Source organism: Amblyomma maculatum, chromosome 6, assembly GCF_055883805.1.
Source record: "Amblyomma maculatum isolate TAMU_Amacu chromosome 6, ASM5588380v1, whole genome shotgun sequence".
Taxonomy (NCBI): domain Eukaryota; kingdom Metazoa; phylum Arthropoda; class Arachnida; order Ixodida; family Ixodidae; genus Amblyomma; species Amblyomma maculatum.
In genome coordinates, this window is record NC_139349.1 from 20,128,418 (window position 1) to 20,149,136 (window position 20,719).

The following is a 20,719-nucleotide window of genomic DNA, read 5'->3' on the forward strand; positions in this document are numbered from 1 at the left end:
GCTTCGGTTCTTCAAAGACTATTGCTTATTTAGTGTATTTATTCGCAAATGTATCATATATTAACGCAAAGAATTGAGTTGTATTTGATTCAGTGCTATTGCTATTTTATGCGCACTTAATTCGGTAGCGAAGGTGCACTGTATGTGTACAATTCGCCTCGGAAAAAATGCTATCCGCACATCCCTACCTGAGGTGAATTGATCTTGTTTCAAGAGTAGAAATAAATGGCTGCGCAAAAAGACGTCTTATTTTAAAATGCACAATCATGCCATTATTCAAATCATTCGTTAAGACGTCAAGCCTCCAGTAAAAAACACAGTCAAGCAAGAAGAATGCCTCCTGTTTCCTGTACAATGCAGTAAACTGTATACTTATCTTCAGTAGCGACTGTGTGATGCGGGCAAAAAATATCAAGTACCTCAATCGTTCTTGCAGCGCGTAGCCAGAGAAGGACAAAGCACGGAGGAACAAATAGGACACACAGGCGCAGTCCTTGTCCGGCTACGCGCTGCAAAAACGATGGAAAACCAACTAACCCGACAGCTTGTCCTCTTCAAGTACCTCATGTTGCTCCTATCGTCTAGCTGAAAAGTGTCTTTTTCGAAAAGGGGGTACCTTTGGAGCGCAATAGTTGGCCTTTCGTCACCACGATGTTAACAGAAACAGGATCCATTCACTCTTCTCCAAAGTGTGGATCATATTTAGCCCTGGGAAGTTGTTTTTCAGTCCTGAGCCTTACGAATACCTGTCCTCTCAGTTGTTAAGATCAGTCCATCCAACACTGATATGTCCTACATTCATTCCTGGCTGGTACACTTTTAATAGTGCTGCCTCACACTTACTTCGGAGGTCTTTCCTTTGACAACTGAATTCAGTATCTACTATTCATTAGCATAACAACCACCCTCCTGGCCTAACCTGCATTTACTTGACGTTACCATGCGAGTGCCAAAGAATTCGCCGAGGGATTTCACTTGCGTCGCAGCATTTTACTAAAAGCGGAAACCGGTCACACGCACTTCGCTACACCACTGAGTTCGCCGCAGTAAATTTCACGCGACATGTAACCGACATTCCAGACCCGCTCCTGCTTGCCGCCTTTATGGCTGCGGAGTACCATCCTGCAGAACGTTTACTACGTGATTTCGCCCCCATCCTAGAAACCGCATCAAGCGATTACACGAGATGTTCCGACCTTTGCAGGCACCATCACAAGTTCAAAATCAGTAGCTAATCCCCATAGATTATTTGCGGTGAGTTCCTTCTGCGTTATAATTTCAAGTGGCGTTGGTTGACTCGGGACAAAAGAAATATTTATATTTATTTCTTTATCTGCTTTAACTTACTTCTAGTTTAGTGATGTGATGAACGTCAGACGAAACCTATAACAACACCCATGTGATCAACATCATACGGCAGAACATTTTCCGACGCAAGAGCCATGTCAAGCGGGTACAGGATTGCCGTTGCGTTGAGTGCTCGACATACCGCCAGCAGGTGGCGGATGTCGGCTTCGATATCTTAAAGGAAGATTGGGCTGGAAACATCTTGCATCGTCCATCCCAGGCAGTACACCTTGTATTCTCAGAAACAATAACATCGTCACCATCGGCATGATGCGAACGAGTCATTTTAAAGAATCATATGAAACTTTTTTTCGCCGAGAGAAGCGTCTTTCCTTGTTTGTTTGTTTTTTGTCATTTAACCTTGTTATTTGTTCTCTTAAAGGTGAATTCAAAACGCAACTTAGTACAACAAACGCTTAATTCGCAGCGCCTCCTTGTCACTCATGCAGTTTTGCTAAACCTGCGAAATGGGCACTCACTATACACAGACTTAATAGGAGCAACGCTGCAACAGACCTCGATACATGACCTCGATACGTGAGCTGTGCACGCATTCCCCCGGTAAAGAACATGCTTATGTCCGGGATTTTTAACGCCAATGACAACTTGAAAAACCACGCAGTGGCATCATAATGAAACATCTTCATTACCAAAACCAATGAAGAAACGAGGTTATCAACGCGAGATTGTTAAAGCGCAATTTACGAGGAAAACGACAGCGTTGGTGTCCGCGTTGCGAGCGAAAGATGGCAAGCATGGCTTTGACAGATTGCAGCTGGAAGCTGGCATGGCCGCGAACTGACAGGACGTAGGCTCACCTGACACATGGCAGGAGCTGCCAACACTGCCAATGGAAAGAGCTGATTTCGGCATGGCGCTGGCAGGTGTAAGCTGACAGGTGACATGGCCGAGCACTGGTTATTCGATGGTTCGTGCGACTAACCGAGACCACATGATATCAGAAACATGAAAAGAGATGCCAACTCGAGTTTCTCATGTAAGGTAGGAAACCTGATACGAATCAACCTTGAATGCCGACTCAGGCGCGATACTCAGAGGCCACGTAGGCACATGCAGACAGTTTGTTTAAAGCGAGGCTTTGCATGTCGGTTGGCAGCCTACGCTGTCGCGTCGTACCCTTAAATGCGGAGCTTAAGTGACCCCCCCCCCCCCTATTTGTTTTAATAGCCTTGCAGCTGGGCACTCATAAATCTGTGAGGCACAAGGAAAGACCCTGTCCTCGCCGGTACCGTTTTACATCCAGGTGTACCACAAGTGCTTGAAGCAAATCGGGTTCCTTGTTACTTCAAGCAAAGATGATGTATCTGCATATTTAACTTTTAATTAAATCTGCCAAGGTGAAACATTGTTTGTCGGAAGGGAATAGATATTCAATATAGTATAGAATGACTATACCTCTAATAAGTAGTCGTTCTCTGGTTGTATTCCTTGAGCAAGACAATTTTTCTTTGCAGACAGCGCATTGTCCGTTACAGATGCATAGCATTCTGACATGGTTCACTTTTTGTTGACGCTAATGAGAAATTAATTTTTTACTACATCCACAGAAAATATGCATAAGCATAAAACTGCACTTCTGGTGTCAGCTGGTGAGAGATGTACATACGTTGCAGACATACATACGTTGTTACATAATATACAGCAGAATGGTCAAATCTCCCGGTTCGTTTCAGCAAACTGTTTGTGCGCCGAAACCGTAAAGGCTCTTGGATACAAGTCTTCGCAACTGACAAGACGAACCGCGAACAAGGCAGCAAGTCTAACACCTCTCACCCCAAGATTCCAAGCGGGAGTCAGAAAAAGCCTGACTGAACTCAATACTGCCAAACGTAAACCGCGAGCTTATTTTCTATGCACCCGATTAGCACGAATAGTAATCGTGTTTCTGTATGCTTCACCCTACATTTCACAGTATAAAACTCTCCGAGACTTCTCAAAGCACCTACTTGGAGCTGCAGGAAGTGAGTTGTATAGAACCCGGGCCACTTGTCAATATATCGTTATTCTTATTTTTGCACATATATGACCGGTGGTTCAGAGGCCCTTGCATCACCATAAGCTGGATGGAAAACAGGGATATTATAATGACAAATCAGAAATCATAGCAGGCATGGACCTCAAACTTTTCCGGAGCCCTCAGTGCTATTACATTCTTGTACCTGTTAACGTGTACCTGCGCTACTAAAAACATCACATTCGTATCATTCTCAACTTGTGTTTCAGATGCAATCCCTCATGCATAAATAGATTTTCAGACAACGAATGGTTGAAATGGCCAGAAATTTAAGCGGACATATTACTCCATACTGTGGCCGAATCGACGCTCATTGCGCATTCTCCCTTGCGAAGAAACATCCTAGCGATTCTCCTCATTTCCCACTCATAGCATAGTTTTTTAGGCTGTCTTAGCTGATACTATTTCCCTAATGGTGAACTACAAAAAACTACAGTATTGCAGTAGTATTGCATAAAGTGTCCATGAGATCGATTAGATGCAAATATTTGCTCTTACTTTCGCGTACACTTGTACTGAAGGAATAAAAATATCGAAATCAGCTAATGGCTCTCATCGAACAATAGTCATACAAAATGACAGAGAAGCAAACGGCCAGGAAGCAACGTGAATCAGTAACCTGTCAACAAGGCAGCCATCGTGCTAGAGCACTGCTGTATAAATGAATAAGAACTAATTGCATGAATTGCAAAAATTCATGGACCTTTTCTTAAGGTCCCTGTTCTTGTCTACTTTTTATTTGTTCCCTAGGAAAGTAAGCTTGCAATTAAGCGCATAAAGAGGAAACCTAAAGATTGTTCACACGCTGTAACACCACAGAAGTATAACATATCTAAAGTTTTACCGCAATAGTATACGCAGCACATAGAAAGGACTATATTTTAAATATTCATTTTTCTGACAAAACGCAGGAATTAATGGCTATGTATCACTAACACAGGCTGTTCCACAGACAATGCAAGCACTCTACTTGTAAAAACGTAGTTGCATGTTACCGTTTCTGACCTCTGGCATAAAAGCGAGCAATTCGTGAATTTATATATTTAAAACGCCATGCGCCGCTTCATTGATTGATAAGAGATTCTTCAAGCGAAAGACACAACACGAACTAATGGACACATTACATGAAGGTTTATCACATCATGCAATCAATGTACAAAGTTCAAATCTACAGGTTGCACAACACACTATCAAACTTCACATTTGAGCCTACAATCATTCGAGCCAAATGGAATCCTAAAGCAAGCGCTCATATCTAGCTCCTAAAAGGCAATTAGCAGGCTCACTGGCTTAATTTAGTCTTACAGTGAAGCTGTTATTTCTACGCATGTAACAAGTAAACAATACGCTGACGCCCCCACTCTAGATGTTAAAAAGGACATATACTCCCCTTAAAGGAGGACTTCGTGTGGCACTCGAAGGCTACACTGAACTCTTCCATGCTGTACAGAGGCAGCAGGCAGTTCTCTCTGTCTCCCTCTCTATTGAAGTTAGTGCAGAACACTAGGCAAAACCGTGTGAAAAATGTTCTTACGGCTTCATTCCACTGGGTGCTGAGCAGGTCCTCTCGGTTGACGTCCTTAAAACTATCGCGCATGGCTTGAAAAGCGAGCCGAAGGCTTAGCGCTTTGATGATCACGGAGTATATATCCTTCTCGTTGGTTTGGGTCCCGATGTTACGCAGGCCGAGCTCCCAGCGAAGCTGGAGCAAGCAGGCAATCGTGCTGTTGGAGCGCTCGGGATCTAGATCGCTCCACCACGGCTCCCGACGCCCGTCGGCAGTAGTGTGAGCCGCTGCCGAGGCGAAAGCGACCACTATGGCCTTCGCGAGGTGGGCGCCCACTGTGCCGTAATTGAAGTATACGGGAACGCTCGGTGAATAGAAGAGCTCCGGCGTTTGGTACAGGCTGGGCACTACGACTGCGCTGATTGAGGGTATGTACAGCATACTGCCTAGACGTTCTTGCTCCTCTAGCAACAAAACCTCCGTCGAAGGCGGATGGCTCATCCAAAAGAGATGATACGACTTGATCCCCTTGAAAAAGACAGCAATGAACGTGCTTCCACCATTCGCGTACACGCTCTTGGTATCGTGCAGATCAGCTGCAGGAATAGTGACACGCGGCTGATCCTGAGCAGTGATCAGTGAAGTCTTGGCGACCTCCACAGCTGCTTTTAAGTTGTCGCCATCACTGGTCCAGGACATCACAGAGCTTTCTGTCAGCGTCTTTTTGATGGACATAAACATTTCATCTAGTGCACGGTATTTACCTGTGGAGAGGAGCACTTCCGTCACGATATATGGCCACGAATAGGTAGTGCCAATCTGAGTCACATACAGGCAGAAATTGCGCACGTCAATGTCCGATTTTATCCGCGACTTCCCAAACTCGACGCCGATGATTTGGGCCTGTGTGTTGGCGACAAGGTAATCCACAGCATTCTGAAGGCCAGCCGCCACCAGCACACCAAGCGCTGCCCTAACGAGGTTCATCCTGCGGGCGATGACGATGTCGATCATTCGGATGTGGGTCAACTTTGGCACCACCTTGTTCACCGCGATGACCCAATCGATGGCGCTTAGGCCCGGAATGGCACCGCGCACAAAACTGTCCAGCAACCCTTGCTCTTCGCCTTCGTCTTTGCTTGTGCCCACCGTTAACACCTCGCTTACTTTCAAATCAATCGCGAGGATATTTTCTGTTGACGCGCTGAACGCTTCGCGTGCGACATGTTGGAACTCCTTGGGGCCACCTTCGGGGCTCAGTTTCTGTCTTATTGAGGTGCCAGACGATATCTGAAGAAGAACTCGGTCTTTCTCGCGCACGAAACGCACGGAGAAGACACTGCTGATGCCCACCTCTAGCGACAAGCGAATCAATTGTTGAAGAATTTCGTTCCAGTTTTCTGCCCCACGGAGACTGCTGAAGCTGACAATCTCATCGGCGGCTCGTAGTGTGTCATCGAGGCGCGTTCTCGAAGCAGCGTATCTGTAGCAACTCTGGTAAACTTCCCTGGCGTGCCTTACCTGCGTGTAGTTCATACGCAGCGGTGATTCTTCTAATCTGTACCGTAAGCATTATGTTCATGCAAACTGTGAGAACATGTGCTATGCATCAGCAGAAGTGTATGCGGCGTGAATACCTAACGAAAACTTGTTCTCATGCAAATACGTGAGGCCATCGACTGAAATATATGAAGGTGCGTACATGCGACGTCACGTGTTAAATATACCGAGCGATATTCTAGCATGTTAGGTAGAGCTAAATGGGTAATTTTATGTTTGTTTTACTGCCGACAGCACGTAAGTAAATTTACGTAATGATGAACAGCTCCTACCAGCCAGTACTCATCAAGGGGGATCCGAGGCGTATCTCCCACCTTCCTTTCTCCTCAAGTTCTGCTGTCAATATTCTTTTCAGGCATTTACTAGCCCGTACATTCCCTCGTCATCTTCAACCCACGAAAAAAAATGTTTGCTGAATGTCTGGATCCAACACTTCCAATCCTGAGTACCCGCATTATACTTGCAGCGCCTTCCTCTGGTTCCGCCAAGAGCACGACCAACGCACAGCCACTGGGAGAATAAAATAAAGACAACGGCTGTGGTGGTACGTGGAGCCAAGGCTGGCTGTTCTTTTCAGGCGTAAATCTATGTCAGTTCTCTCGACCTTCGCTCCTGAGGCTTTCGAGGGTTTGACGTTGGAGAACCAACACCATGACTCATCAAGGCAATATCAGTACGGAGCGGTACCCGTAGTACGTCTCGTCGCTGTTGCTTCCCCATAACCCGCAATTTTGGTTTTTGCAGACTGAGGCGCAGAATCACCTCTACTGCATTACCTCGGAAACGACGCGCTACTGCCTGGTCGTTTCTTCGCTTCCTCCTGATGTTAACAACGAGCTCTCGGAGTTACTCTCCGAACCCGCGGAAAAGACACTATATCAGCACCTCAAAGTCAAAGTGCTAGAGAAAATGATGACTTCGGACCCCGCCCGTCTCCCGCAGTTGAATGCCGAGCAGGACCTCGATGACAGGCGGCTCTCTCACTTCCTGTGCCGGATGCGGCAGCTTCTCTGGGAATGGAGCGACTGCAAAAACGCCGCGTTCCCTCCGGAGCTCTTCCTTCAACAAGTGCGTCAGCCGTTCGCCTTGGGCGGCCGGCGACATCACCCTCGATGGCCTGGCGGAGCTCACCGATCAGGTTCATTAAGTGGATACTCCATCCGTCACTGCTGTCTTGCCGCCACCTTACCCGGCCATTTCGCTCTTGGTCATGCTCGGAGCTCTACGCTCTCCGCTCTTTTTGTTGGTACCACCTGCTCTCCCGATATCTGGACACCAGATGCACATTTTATTGTTCATTGTCAGAAAAAGCCTGCCTCGGCACACTTAGGGCGGCCTGTGATCTCGCTCATCGTACCAGCCTTATTTTCTTAGTTACCGACAAACTCTCTGGCGCTCGGTTCTTCGTAGGCACGAGAGTGGAAATCAGTGTGTTCCCGCCTCTAGGGGTGACCGTTGGAAGTTCACAGGCCAGTCGCTTCGTGCTGCGAACATCTCGTTTATACCAACGTAAAGACTTCGCTCTCCGGCCCTCGACTTAGACCTTCGCCGTGTTTTTCAACGGCTTTTCGTCATAGCTGACGTCCATCTCTTTGGTGGCTCAAATTCGCTGTCCTGCTTCGATTTGGGCGTCAGTGTGTGGTGTCATCGCCTGACAGATGGTTTGACTCGTCCCTCTATCTTCGGAGTCCTGTCCAATTTTCCTCTCATCGGCATCTGCACCTTGATACCTTCCTTTCCGTTCAATAAAATCTTGGAGGAGTTTCCCGAGTTAACCAAGCCGTGCAACCTCCCCCAGCTTCCTAAGCATAATGTGACACAACGAATTGCGGCTCGCGGCCCTCCAGCAACCTCGCGATCCCGTCTCCCGTCTGTTTGAGGACTGCCTATATATCGACAAACGGGAGTTTTACCGCATGCTGCAGCTCGACATTATACGCCATCGTCCTGTGCATGAGCTTCTTCTCCGCTGCATCTAGTGCGCAATCGGGATCCTGGTGACTGGCGTCCCTACAGGGATTATCGAGCGTTGGACACCAAGACTGTCCACGACAGCTATCTGCGGCCACACATACAAGATTTTACATCGCCCCTGAATGGCTGCACAGTATTCGGTGAAGCAGATCTTGCTAAGGCTACCACATTTCCGTCGAACCAGCGGACATTTCTAAGTCCGCCATCACGACGCCCTTGGGTTCGTTCTAGTACGTGCCGATGTTTTTCGGGCTCCGCAACTCGGCTCAAACCTTCAAGGGCTTCATTGCTGAGGTCACCCGGGCCTCCCTAGTGTGTTCGCGTAATCTGTGACGTCCTAACTGCCAGTCCTACGCCTGGAGATCACGAGCACCATCTGCATGACTTTTTCTAACACCTATGGCCTGGTCGTGATTGCCAAGAAGTGTGTTCTTGGCGTACCTGAGCTCAGGTTTTTGGTTAATCACATCTCATCGCACGGTATCTGTCCTGTCCCATCCCACGTCTAGACCATCCAGGAATATCGCCAACCTACTACCCTGCGTCGGTAACGCCAATTCCTGTTGCTGGGGAATTTTTCCCGCTGCTTTGTACCGCACTGTGCAGAGCTGCTCCGCCTGCTCACATGCCTCCTTCGGTCAGCCGCTGGCCCGGCCTCTGCCACTCCTTGGTCACCAGAAGCCAAGGCCGCCATTGCTGCTGCCAAGCAAGCTGTTTCCAACGCCGTGCTTCTGATCTATCAGCACATCACCATCCCTGCTAGGTTCCCTACTAGGTCGTTGATGGATACATCCAGCCTGGCTGTCGGAGACGTTTTACACAAGTAATTCCCTCCGATTGGCGGCCGTTAACATTTTACTTACGCAAGCTACTTCCAGGCGAGATTTGCTGCAATGCCTTTAGCCGCGAGGTTCTCGCGGTTTAAGCTCCGATACAGCACTTCTGAAATTTTCTGGAAAGATGCAAGTTCCAAGTACTGGCTAGCGTATGATTTTCTGATCAACTCGTCAAAATACGTGTCCCGCGAACTTCGCCATCTCGCATATATTTCGAAATTTACTTCCGACATCCGCCACTTGAAATTTGCCGACAAAAGCACCGCTGATGCCCTTTCTCGTATAGTTGTAGTTTCCTTTCCATCTTAAACCGTCGATTGGGCCGCATTTTTGTCTGCACTCAGGATGAGAGAGAGTTGAAGGCTTTCCGATAGAACCCCAGTTCTCTACGACTGCGGCTTGTGCCCCATCCATGCACACTGAACCATTAAGGTGCGATCTCTCAGCTGAGCTTCCCCGCCCTTTAGTTCTGATTTCATTACGTCATGCCTTTTTCCACTCGCTGCACAACTTATTTCATCCAGGAGTTCGGACTATCCAGCGCCTTCCACCCAGCGTTATGTCTGGCCCTCAATCTACGGCGATGTACGAGCGTTTTATGCGTACATGCCTTCCCTGTCAGGCGACACAGTTCTCCCGTCATACCAAAACACCTCATTAGGCCTTCCTTCCACCTTCGAAGTGTCGCTATCTCACTTGACCTCTAGTCATCTGATTGGTAGAAATGCCGGAATCGAGTGTTGCCACTACGGAACCGGAAGGGGTGGCAATATCATGTTCCAGCGTTTCCACCAGTCAGATGACTCGAGGTCAGGGAGATAGCTACACTTTCGATAACGACGCAAACCCGGAATACGGGCCCTCGAATTTGGTTCGACCTTGTTCATCTTGACATCGTGGATCCTCTACCCATGTCTCAACGTTATCTTTACCTCCTCACCATGATCGATCGTTTTACACGCCCACCGGAGACTGTGCCCATCAGGGACACCGCCGCTGTAACATCGCACCGTGACAACAAACAGTAGGCGTCAATATGAATCCATCCTGTTTGCTGCCCTCAACCGCATCCTCGGCACCAGGCATTGCCGCACCACCGCGTACCACCATCCGCCAAAGGCACGGTGGAACGCATTCATCGTCAGTTGAAGGCCGTCTTAGCTACCAGGCTCAATTGCATCAACTGTGTTTACGCCCTGCCGATTGTGCTACTTGGTTTAAGGACCGTCCTTCGAGCTCACAGTGCTCTGCAGCAGAGCTGGTGTATACGGTACTTCCCTGTGTCTCCCCGGCAACTTGTTCACATCTTCGCAGTTACCAGATCAGCCGACAGAGCACCTGTAGCATCTCATGAATTGTGTTAAAGACCTCAGGTCTGTGCCGCCTCTTCCTTTCCGCCGCATTGCCATTTTTCGACACTCCGATCTTGCCACTTCCCACATGCTTTGTTGGCCGCGACGCTCTCTGGCGACTGCTAACCCTCTACCTACGACGGACCATTCCGCGTCATTCGCCGCACCCCGAAAACTGTCATCCTGTTTCAAAGTGACCATCAAGAGATAGTCAGTTTGGACCGTCTTAAGCCGGCGTACCGAGTGACTCGCAATGCCGCGCGACATAGGCAACCCACTTCCGCGGTTTACTACTCCCCGTTACTGCTCCTGAGCCACCAGCCTTCAGTTCACTTTCAACTCCCAGTCTAAGGATGGGGCCCTGTAACGCCTCCGCTGGCTCCGCCAAGAGCGCGGCCAAAGAACGACCGCTGTAGGGAGAAAATAAAGACGGCGGCTGGCGATGGCACTTGAAGCAACCGCTAGCTGTTCTGTTCTGAACTAGATCCGCGTTAGCTGTCTCGTCCCTCGCTCCTGGGGGCTTAGGCCTAGGTACCTTTTTCTATAATATAAGTTAATAAAGGTTTGATACACTGCTCACTGCAAGTAGTGCGACAAAAAGCAGGAATAATAATAGTGTGAGATGTTTCCGCCTGAATTAAAAGGTAATACGTTGATCCCATTTTTCTAAAGCCACCGGAATCCAACAAATTCGCGGCTGGTAAACTTCGTAAGAGAATTTGTCGCGTTTTGATAGCTGCAAATACATGTATACATTCTGGGGCCACCTGTTGAAACCAGGCTGGACGGCCTCCGGGCCATTCTCTCTAGAGCCTAATGCATTACCCTTTTCGGGACGTATTCACGCTTGTTCCAAAATCATGCGCATTTCGAACATTCCGTGCAGCAACTAATTCTTTTTCCTCGATGGGGCTTCTTTAATTTCCGTGCTGCTCTTTTTTTTTTCGTGCTTCTTTTCCAGCGAGCTTAAACAAACATGGACCTGAACTAATAACATTATTTGGTAACAAAATTATAGCCACGATGCAGATTCATAATACTGAAAACATAGAGTCAGAAACAAAAAAAAAGGCATGAAGTCGCGTACACCGACAAAGAAAACAAACATATTGTTTCGGAATCAAGGCGATGTTACTGCTGGCGAGCAATAGTGCAGTGTCCTCCAGCAACCATATTGCATTCCTATCTGTTAGGTTAGGTTGGGTTATGTTGGTTAGGTTAGTTTAGGTTAGGTTAGGTTAGGTTAGGTTAGGTTAGGTTAGGTTAGGTTAGGGCTTGAGCGTAGCACGCCACAGTGCGCTTAAGGCAGCAGTAAGCCCGATTCTTTAGTACCGCTGCAGTAGATGCACCACCAAAACTGTCAAGCATGAAGCCTCACCTCTGCAGACGCGGAAGCGGTGCTCGCAACAAGAAGGCTGCTGTTGAGGCTCGCTCTGGCTTCCTTGAACATATCCAGAAGGAAGGACGACTTTTTGTACCTCCAAGAACTGCACACTCGCTCGTAGAAGTCGTCGCACGCGTCGTACCTGGCCAAACAGCAAGGAGAGAAAAAGAAATTAGCGGGAACACTTCAGCTCCGGCTTCAAGGGTATAACACAACAGGCGACATTGTTAGCAGATTCTATTAGCCAGCTGTCCTTGCGAAACTTTGTTCGCACACATGCACATTTCTACTTTCTAAATCACTAATTTCCAAATTCCTTCCGCTCATATATCACATATGCTCCTTAGAGTAATAGTCCTTAGCCGCCACAATATGCGAAAGACCGCACGACGCAGATATAATGCGACACTTAACCAAGCCCTACGAACGTGTCCGCGAAGCCTAGGCGTACAGTACGCCTGGCGCGTTGTGCAAGGGATCCTGGAAGTCTATTTTGATCTCCCCTCCCATTTAGACGGAGAAACTCTAGTTGGCAGCTCCTGCCAAATCGGCCAGTCTAAGGCTATGGCAGCCACTAACTACCACCCGCCAGAGCCATTTCCGCGCTGTTCCGCTCAGAGTACCCAGAACGACAACACCGAAGCTGTGCATTGTGAAGAACGGGCCTTTAACACTGGCGTTAAATTGACGAGGTCACTTAATTCACCGCAGGATGCACCGCAGCTGCCGATTTCCGCCGGGCCCATATCATCATTCTAAGCCATGTCCCTTGATCAACGCATCTATAAACTCGTCCTTCTCACGTGGTCACATGGTGTAGCATGGTTTCAGGTGGTCTCATGACGTCAAAACACCTCACAACTCAGCCTTGTTATGTGTCTTTGTGACGTCATCGCCTCCTCATCCACTCATATTTTGCGACTAAATTAACGCCAGATAACATGATGTAAACTCTAATTTGTGTCAGTGAATTAAAATTTGTCATTGCGGATTTCATGGAGTAAAATGGGAGTAACAGCGGAGTGGATCTAAAGCAACTAAATTACAACACGGAATGGCAGTTAGCCAATTGGATAGACGAGATTCGGAATCCCGCGGATATTGAGTAGGTGGAAATAGCACAGAAAGGGGCTTATTGGAAAACAGGGAGCAAATATGTTAGTCCTACAGCAGACACAGCCAGGCTTATAGCGGCAATGGTGATATTATGGTAGGGATGATGTTGAACATCTGAATGCGATGCCCTCAATTCAGTGCTCGTTGTTTTTGGTGTGCTGGGATATTTATGACTCAGCCAAGTTGACCATAATTAGGCTCGGCGACTGAGCTGCCTCGCTCTAGATTAGACTATTGTTCTGCGCATAAGAACTAGAAGGTCACAGGGGTTCAAGGCGTTTATTGGAGCTCACATTTATTATCCGAGTCATTCACGCCAAATCACGCACACCTTGTGCTCTACCAAGTTCCCTTTCTTTAAACAAAATCATGACACGTGGTTCAACTGAGGCACTCTTGCAGCTCATTTTTTGCGAAAACGTTTTTGCGATGACCGCTATATGTAATTCTGATATGATAATAAACAGTTGCCTTGCAAATTATTGCAGTCAATTAAGCTTTCACGCATGTCTATAAAACGCTTTTGACCTCAGTAAACTTTTGTGCTTTTATAAGCAGTGGTCTTAGATATTTAATTTTCCTATGAGTGGCAATGACTACAATGACTAGGGATTACTCAGTATGACTACGGAAGAACCAATATGCCAAACGACGATTTTTAATGCCTGCAACTGACTGGAAATGGGTAAATATGCTTAGCTATGAAGGGTAATGACTACCATGACTAGGCGTGACTCAGCATGACCTAGCATGACTACAGAACAACCGGGAAAGTAGAAAGTGGAAAACAGAGAAGGGTAAAGAGAAAGAGGCAAAGGATAAGAGTCAAATAATAAGAGGAAAACAGAGAGAGGCAAACGATGAGAGGCAAGTAATAAGAGGCAAACGAGGAGAAATAAATTATAGGAGAGAGGAAGGGCATGCTTTCGCCGTTCCCCTCTTAATAGATATCAAAGATACTTTTAAATTTTTTTTTTCGGCTTGTTCCCATAGGCTGGAGTCGAACACATGTTACGGTTGATCATGGATGAATTAGAATAGATAGATGGCAAAGTGCCCAGCCCATTTCTCCACCAAATTTTTTCATTTATGTTTATCATTATGTTTCATTTGCTTCTGATATTAAAAATGTGCACAGCCGAACGAAGATGACAATTTTTTTTAAAATATTATCTACCAATTTATTTTTAGCTTAGTTGGTTTGTGCACATCTTGAATGTCAGACTCAAGACGAACCTTGATGAGAAACATCAATCAAATGCTTTGATGAAGCAATTTTGCTATTGTTTAGATGTATTATCTCCGTTGCCACGCCACGGTGGTGCAGTGGTTATGCACGATGCCCGACTACTGCGCCGGAGAGAGAGAGAAATAACATTTATTGCACCCGTCAAAAGGTTGGTGAGGATCCGAGGCGAAGCTCTGTCCCAACCATGTCCTCCCCCTCAGCCGTCGACCTGGATCCTTTGGATCTTAGCAGCGGCCAGGGCAAGACGGATGACTTCTCGTTGCCCTTTTTCGTCCTGCTTGAGAAGTAGTGCCTCCCAGGACTCATCTGTTCGGTCAGGTTCTCCAAATCTAGGACACGTCCATATCATATGGATCATGTCCGCTATGCCATCGCAACGTTTGCACCTGGGGCTAAAAATTTCCGGGTGCCACTTGCTGTAAAGCTGGGGGTTCGGGAATACTCCAGTCTGTAGCTTACGCCACATAACCTCCTCGCTTTTGTTGAGTTGCTTACACGCTTTTGGTAGTACTGATCTGCCTAATTTGTAATGATTTAGGATATCTTGGTAGGTGTTAAGGTCATCGTCGAACTGCAGGGGCTCCTCATCGCGCAAGGGGTACGGGGTTGCGCATAAATCGTCACTGGGATCCCGGAATGTAGCTAATCCTCGGGCCAGTACGTGCGCTTTCTCGTTCCCCCTCAACCCCTGGTGCGCCGGTGTCCAAATGAGCGCGACCTGCTCTGCCGGTGGTGAACCACTGGCCAACACTCTTGCTGCTATGGCCGAAATGCGGCCCGCGTCAAAGTTTCTAATCGCTGATTTCGAGTCTGTAACTATAATTTTGACCTGTTGTTGTGTTAGAGCTAGCGCGATGGCCACCTCTTCCGCCTCCGTTGTGGTCGAATTTCTGGTGCTGCAGCATACTACCGAGCCCCCGTCTTCTCTAGTTGCTACTGAGTATCCGGGATCAAACCCGACCGCCGGTGGCTGTGCTTCGATGGAGACGAAACGGAGAGACGTCCGTGTGATGTGCAATATCGTGTTGTTGTTGTTGTGGCTGTAGGAAGAAGGAAAATAAAATATACGGGCCTGCTACTGGCTCTTTAGCTGAGCAACTCCGCTGCCTGATTGATTAATTTACAAGAAGGGAAAGGCGCGGTAACTGTCTCACTTGTTTTCTGTGGACTCCTCAACCGCGCCGTAAGGGAAGGGCGGAAGGGGGGAGTGAAAGTGGAAAGAGAGAAAGAGGAGCCGTAGTGGAGAGCTACGGAGTAATTTCGACCACCTGGGGATCTTTAACGTGCGCTGACATCGCACAGCACACGGACGCCTCTTCATTTCGCCTCCATCGAAACGCAGCCGCCAAGGTCGGGCTCGAACCCGGGTACTCCGGCACAGTAGTCGGGCGTCTTACCACCGCCCCGGCGGGGCACTCCGCTGCCTCTGATTTCTAAAAAACTGATTTATTTATAGGAAGGGGAAGGCGCGGTAACTGTCTCACTTGATTTCTGTGGACACCGCAACCGCGCCGTACGATTTTTGATTTTTTTTACTGATTTATTTATAGGAAGGGAAAGGCGCGGTGACTGTCTCACTTGTTTTTCTGTGGACACCGCAACCGCACCCTAAGGGAAGGAGGAAGATGGGAGTGAAAGTGAAAAGAGAGAAAGAAGAGCCGTAGTGGAGGGCTACGGAGTAATTTCGACCACCTGGGGATCTTTAACGTGCGCTGACATCGCACAGCACACGACGCCTCTTCGTTTCGCCTCCATCGAAACGCAGCCGCCGAGGTCGGGTTAACCGCGCCGTAAGATGTACTTCCAACCGCGCCGTAAGATGCACAGAAGAGAGACAATAGAGAAGAAAAAGAAAATAGAGGGAGAGAAAGACGCGCGCCGCAACCGTCGTCCACAACCGAAGCGATGGCGGGTGCAATGACGGCTTTCAACCGATGAAAATTTGGTGGCAGGCTGTCCCCTGCCGCAAGCGGCAGTGACCTACCTGTCCCAGCCCCATCAGGCCCAGGATCAGCCACCTTTCCGAAGTCGATGTGCGATGTCAGTGCACGTTAAATGTCCCCAGGTAGTCGAAATTATTTCGACCACATGTACGATGTTGTTGTTGTTGCTGCTGTTGATGTGGCTGTAGGAAGGAGGAAAAGAAAATGCACGGGCCTGCTACTGGCTCTGTAGCTGAGCCACCTCCGCTGCCTGATTTATTTAAAAAGACGGATTTATTTATAGGAAGGGAAAGGCGCGGTAATTGTCTCACTTGTTTTATGTTGACACTGCAACCGCGCCGTAAGGGAAGGAAGGAAGGTTGGAATGAAAGTGGAAAGAGAGAAAGAAGAGCCGTAGTGGAGGGCTACGGAGTAATTTCGACCATCTGGGGATCTTTAACGTGCGCTGACATCGCACAGCACACGGACGCCTGTTCGTTTCGCCTCCATCGAAACGCAGCCGCCGATGTCGGGTTACTCCGGTACTCCGGCGCCACAGCTACAAGTGTGATAGATACTGCGCCTTTTTCTTCCTGTGAACCAATCAATCAATCATACGAAGGGATGGGCGTGCAATTTGAAAATACCAAAGACTAAAGTAGTTATTAGGGCAGTCAATTAAGGTGACGTCAAGGACGTGAAGTCAAGCAACCGGAAGTAGGGCCGAAAAAGGGCATATAAATGAAATTGGCGCCTCATTTGAAAGCGCCGAAGGCTAAAATTGGTAAACAAGAGGTGAATTAATGTGACTTCAAGGATGTGACGTCACGCAACCGGAAGTAGAGCCGAAAAAGGGCATAGAAAGGAATTGCCACGTAATTTGAAAGTACCAAAGAAAAAAAATGTGTAAACAAGAAGTGAATTAAAGTGACGTAGAGGATGTAGTATCACGCAACGGGAATTAGAGCCGAAAAAGGGCATATGAAGGGATTGGCGCGCAATTTGAAAGTACCAAGGACTAAAACGGGTAAACTAGAAGTGAATTAATGTGACTTCAAGGATGTGACGTCACGCAACCGGAAGTAGAGCTGAAAAAGGGCATAGAAAGGAACTGCCACGTAATTTGAAAGTACCAAAGAAAAAAAATGTGTAAACAAGAAGTGAATTAAAGTGACGTAGAGGATGTAGTATCACGCAACGGGAATTAGAGCCGAAAAAGGGCATATGAAAGGATTGGCGCACAAATTGAAAGTACCATGAGACTGAAACGGGTAAACTAGAAGTGAATTAAAGTGACGTAGAGGATGGGGCGTCACGCAACAGGAAATAGAGCCGACAAAGGGCATAGGAAGGAATTGGCGCACAAATTGAAAGTACCATGAGACTAAAACGGGTAAACTAGAAGTGAATTAAAGTGACGTAGAGGATGGGGCGTCACGCAACAGGAAATAGAGCCGACAAAGGGCATAGGAAGGAATTGGCGCACAAATTGAAAGTACCATGAGACTAAAACGGGTAAACTAGAAGTGAATTAAAGTGACGTAGAGGATGGGGCGTCACGCAACAGGAAATAGAGCCGACAAAGGGCATAGGAAGGAATTGGCGCACAAATTGAAAGTACCATGAGACTAAAACGGGTAAACTAGAAGTGAATTAAAGTGACGTAGAGGATGGGGCGTCACGCAACAGGAAATAGAGCCGACAAAGGGCATAGGAAGGAATTGGCGCACAAATTGAAAGTACCAAAGACTAAAACGGGTAAACTAGAAGTGAATTAAAGTGACGTAGAGGATGGGGCGTCACGCAACAGGAAATAGAGCCAACAAAGGGCATAGGAAGGAATTGGCGCACAAATTGAAAGTACCGAAGACTAAAACGGGTAAACTAGAAGTGAATTAAAGTGACGTAGAGGATGGGGCGTCACGCAACAGGAAATAGAGCCGACAAAGGGCATAGGAAGGAATTAGCGCACAAATTGAAAGTACCATGAGATTAAAACGGGTAAACTAGAAGTGAATTAAAGTGACGTAGAGGATGGGGCGTCACGCAACAGGAAATAGAGCCGACAAAGGGCATAGGAAGGAATTGGCGCACAAATTGAAAGTACCAAAGACTAAAACGGGTAAACTAGAAGTGAATTAAAGTGACGTAGAGGATGGGGCGTCACGCAACAGGAAATAGAGCCGACAAAGGGCATAGGAAGGAATTGGCGCACAAATTGAAAGTACCAAAGACTAAAACGGGTAAACTAGAAGTGAATTAAAGTGACGTAGAGGATGGGGCGTCACGCAACAGGAAATAGAGCCGACAAAGGGCATAGGAAGGAATTGGCGCACAAATTGAAAGTACCAAAGACTAAAACGGGTAAACTAGAAGTGAATTAAAGTGACGTAGAGGATGGGGCGTCACGCAACAGGAAATAGAGCCGACAAAGGGCATAGGAAGGAATTGGCGCACAAATTGAAAGTACCAAAGACTAAAACGGGTAAACTAGAAGGGAATTAAAGTGACGTAGAGGATGGGGCGTCACGCAACAGGAAATAGAGCCGACAAAAGGCATACGAAGGAATTGGCGCACAAATTGAAAGTACCAAAGACTAAAACGGGTAAACTAGAAGTGAAATAAAGTGACGTAGAGGATGTGTCGTCACGCAAACGAAAGTAGAGCCGAAAAAGGGCATACGAAGGGATTGGCGCGCAATTTGAAAGCACCAAAGACTAAGATGGGTAAACAAGGAAGGAATAAGGCAACTAGAAGAAACCAGAAGCAACCTACCGCAGCATCGATGCTTTCGCATTACTCCAATGCAGATTCTGCAGTGCTATTCAATTTATTATAATATTGTCTCCCACGTAGTGGCTCACAAAACCAGAATGCCATAGCGACATATGGGCTCGTAATTGGTGCGTCGCGCGTTTATTTTCTTCTTGCTTATCGTCTGATATATTGAATTGATCCGGGTGCTGCCCGTGTAACGGGCACAGGATAGCGTATTATCGACCCGGTGCTTCTAGAAATAGGGTACTTTATGGCCGTAAGCAATAAAATAACAACATCGAGGAACCTTGAACGCAGGAACGCGAACATCGCTGTATGGGCCCCACGAATATTCGAAGTTATTGAACCGAAAGCCACAGTTGGGGCAAAAGATTTATGAAGGCGGAAGCCTTACTTGGCTGTGTTTGCGAAAACGTCACCGCAAAACGTGGAAGCACGCTATGGAAGCATAATGTAGCATGGAATATGGCGTCACATTAAGATGAGAGTGATAGTCATGAATGCGTATATAATGACAAGTTGTATACTATAATGACACATATGGCATGGCTAGGTATATCATATGTGTCATTATAGTTTATTCAGAGTCATAATCACTTTTCATGAGTGAGTCAGGTCGGATATTCAGCGGGCATTACTATGGAGTTTATAACTTGATAAGTCATTCATGGCCTTGACTACTGTCTAGTCATGAGACTCGAAAGTGCTGAGACATGACACTCAAAAATACTGTCATGAAACTCAGAAGTGCTTCAGTCATGACACTCAAAACTGCTGAGTCATGACCCTATAGGAGCTACTAAAGAGCCGCAGTGTACAAGCTTTCAGATTCTCCAATGCAGACCTCTGCAGTGCTCTCAAAGTTTGTGCAGAATATCGTCACTTTTTCCTCGAATCATGACCTCATCAACGACTATGGACCATGGACATAATTATGTGGCTGCTAGTGCTTCGTTACTGCTCCTCCACTGTTTTAACGGTAGTGAAATCGTCACAAAGAATCCGATGGGCAAGCCATGTAACTGATGGGCAAAAAAGCTTCGAAAAATGAAGCCGCAGATCACTTCGAGCTAGCCCACTGCGTAGAGCCCGAACCCACGGCGTACTTGACGTTTATAAGTCCGTTGAGGTAGCGCTTGGCCCTGAGGCATTCGTCGGTGCAAGAGACGACGATAGGATCCTTCTTTCGCACGAACAGCGCATACAGGAGGCCCGCGAATACGAGCACCAAGACGAACAGCAGCGTGCCGACCGCGATGTCTGCGGCTCCTTGTTGTCTTGCGCTTTGCTCGATGTGACAGCCCAACGGCATGTTTGGACTTCCTGCAAAAGAGTTACCAAAATCTTGTCAGTCTATCTAATCAACGCGAGGTATCGTTTGAAACCCTTTCAGCAGTTTCCGCCTTTCTAAGCATGAAATGCGTTCAGGCGCCCATTTTCGCCGCGTCAACGGCAAGCACCCAGCCGGAGTCGAACACAGAGGGGGACCTAAAATAGAGCATAAAGACGAACCTGAACGAACTCGTACTGCGTCACCTTGTAGTCAGTGTAGTCGCTAGTGCCTGCATGCTTCGCTGCCGCTGAAGCAGTGAATTTGTGAAATGCTTCACTTCGCGCTAGGTACTTGGCGCGAACCTGACAATGTATAAACAATCTCG

The 20,719-nt window shown here is 47.4% G+C and overlaps 1 protein-coding gene across 2 annotated transcripts in view; it reads right to left on the minus strand.

The window, feature by feature from the left end:
* Positions 1-4,179: 4,179 nt before the first annotated feature.
* The window catches only part of LOC146185198 (endothelin-converting enzyme 1-like), a 40,414-nt gene continuing 23,874 nt past the window's right edge, over positions 4,180-20,719 (minus strand). Inside the window, exons 2-4 of one of the 2 annotated variants that reach the window (XM_084606166.1) lie at positions 20,168-20,384; positions 11,990-12,137; positions 4,180-6,410 (exon numbers count right to left, since the gene is read on the minus strand). In XM_084606166.1, the coding sequence (XP_084462292.1) occupies positions 4,752-6,410; positions 11,990-12,137; positions 20,168-20,373 (2,013 nt within the window). In that variant the 5' untranslated portion in view covers positions 20,374-20,384 and the 3' untranslated portion in view covers positions 4,180-4,751. The remainder of the gene's footprint in view (positions 6,411-11,989; positions 12,138-20,167; positions 20,385-20,719) is intronic. The other variant, XM_084606165.1, reaches the window with a different exon arrangement.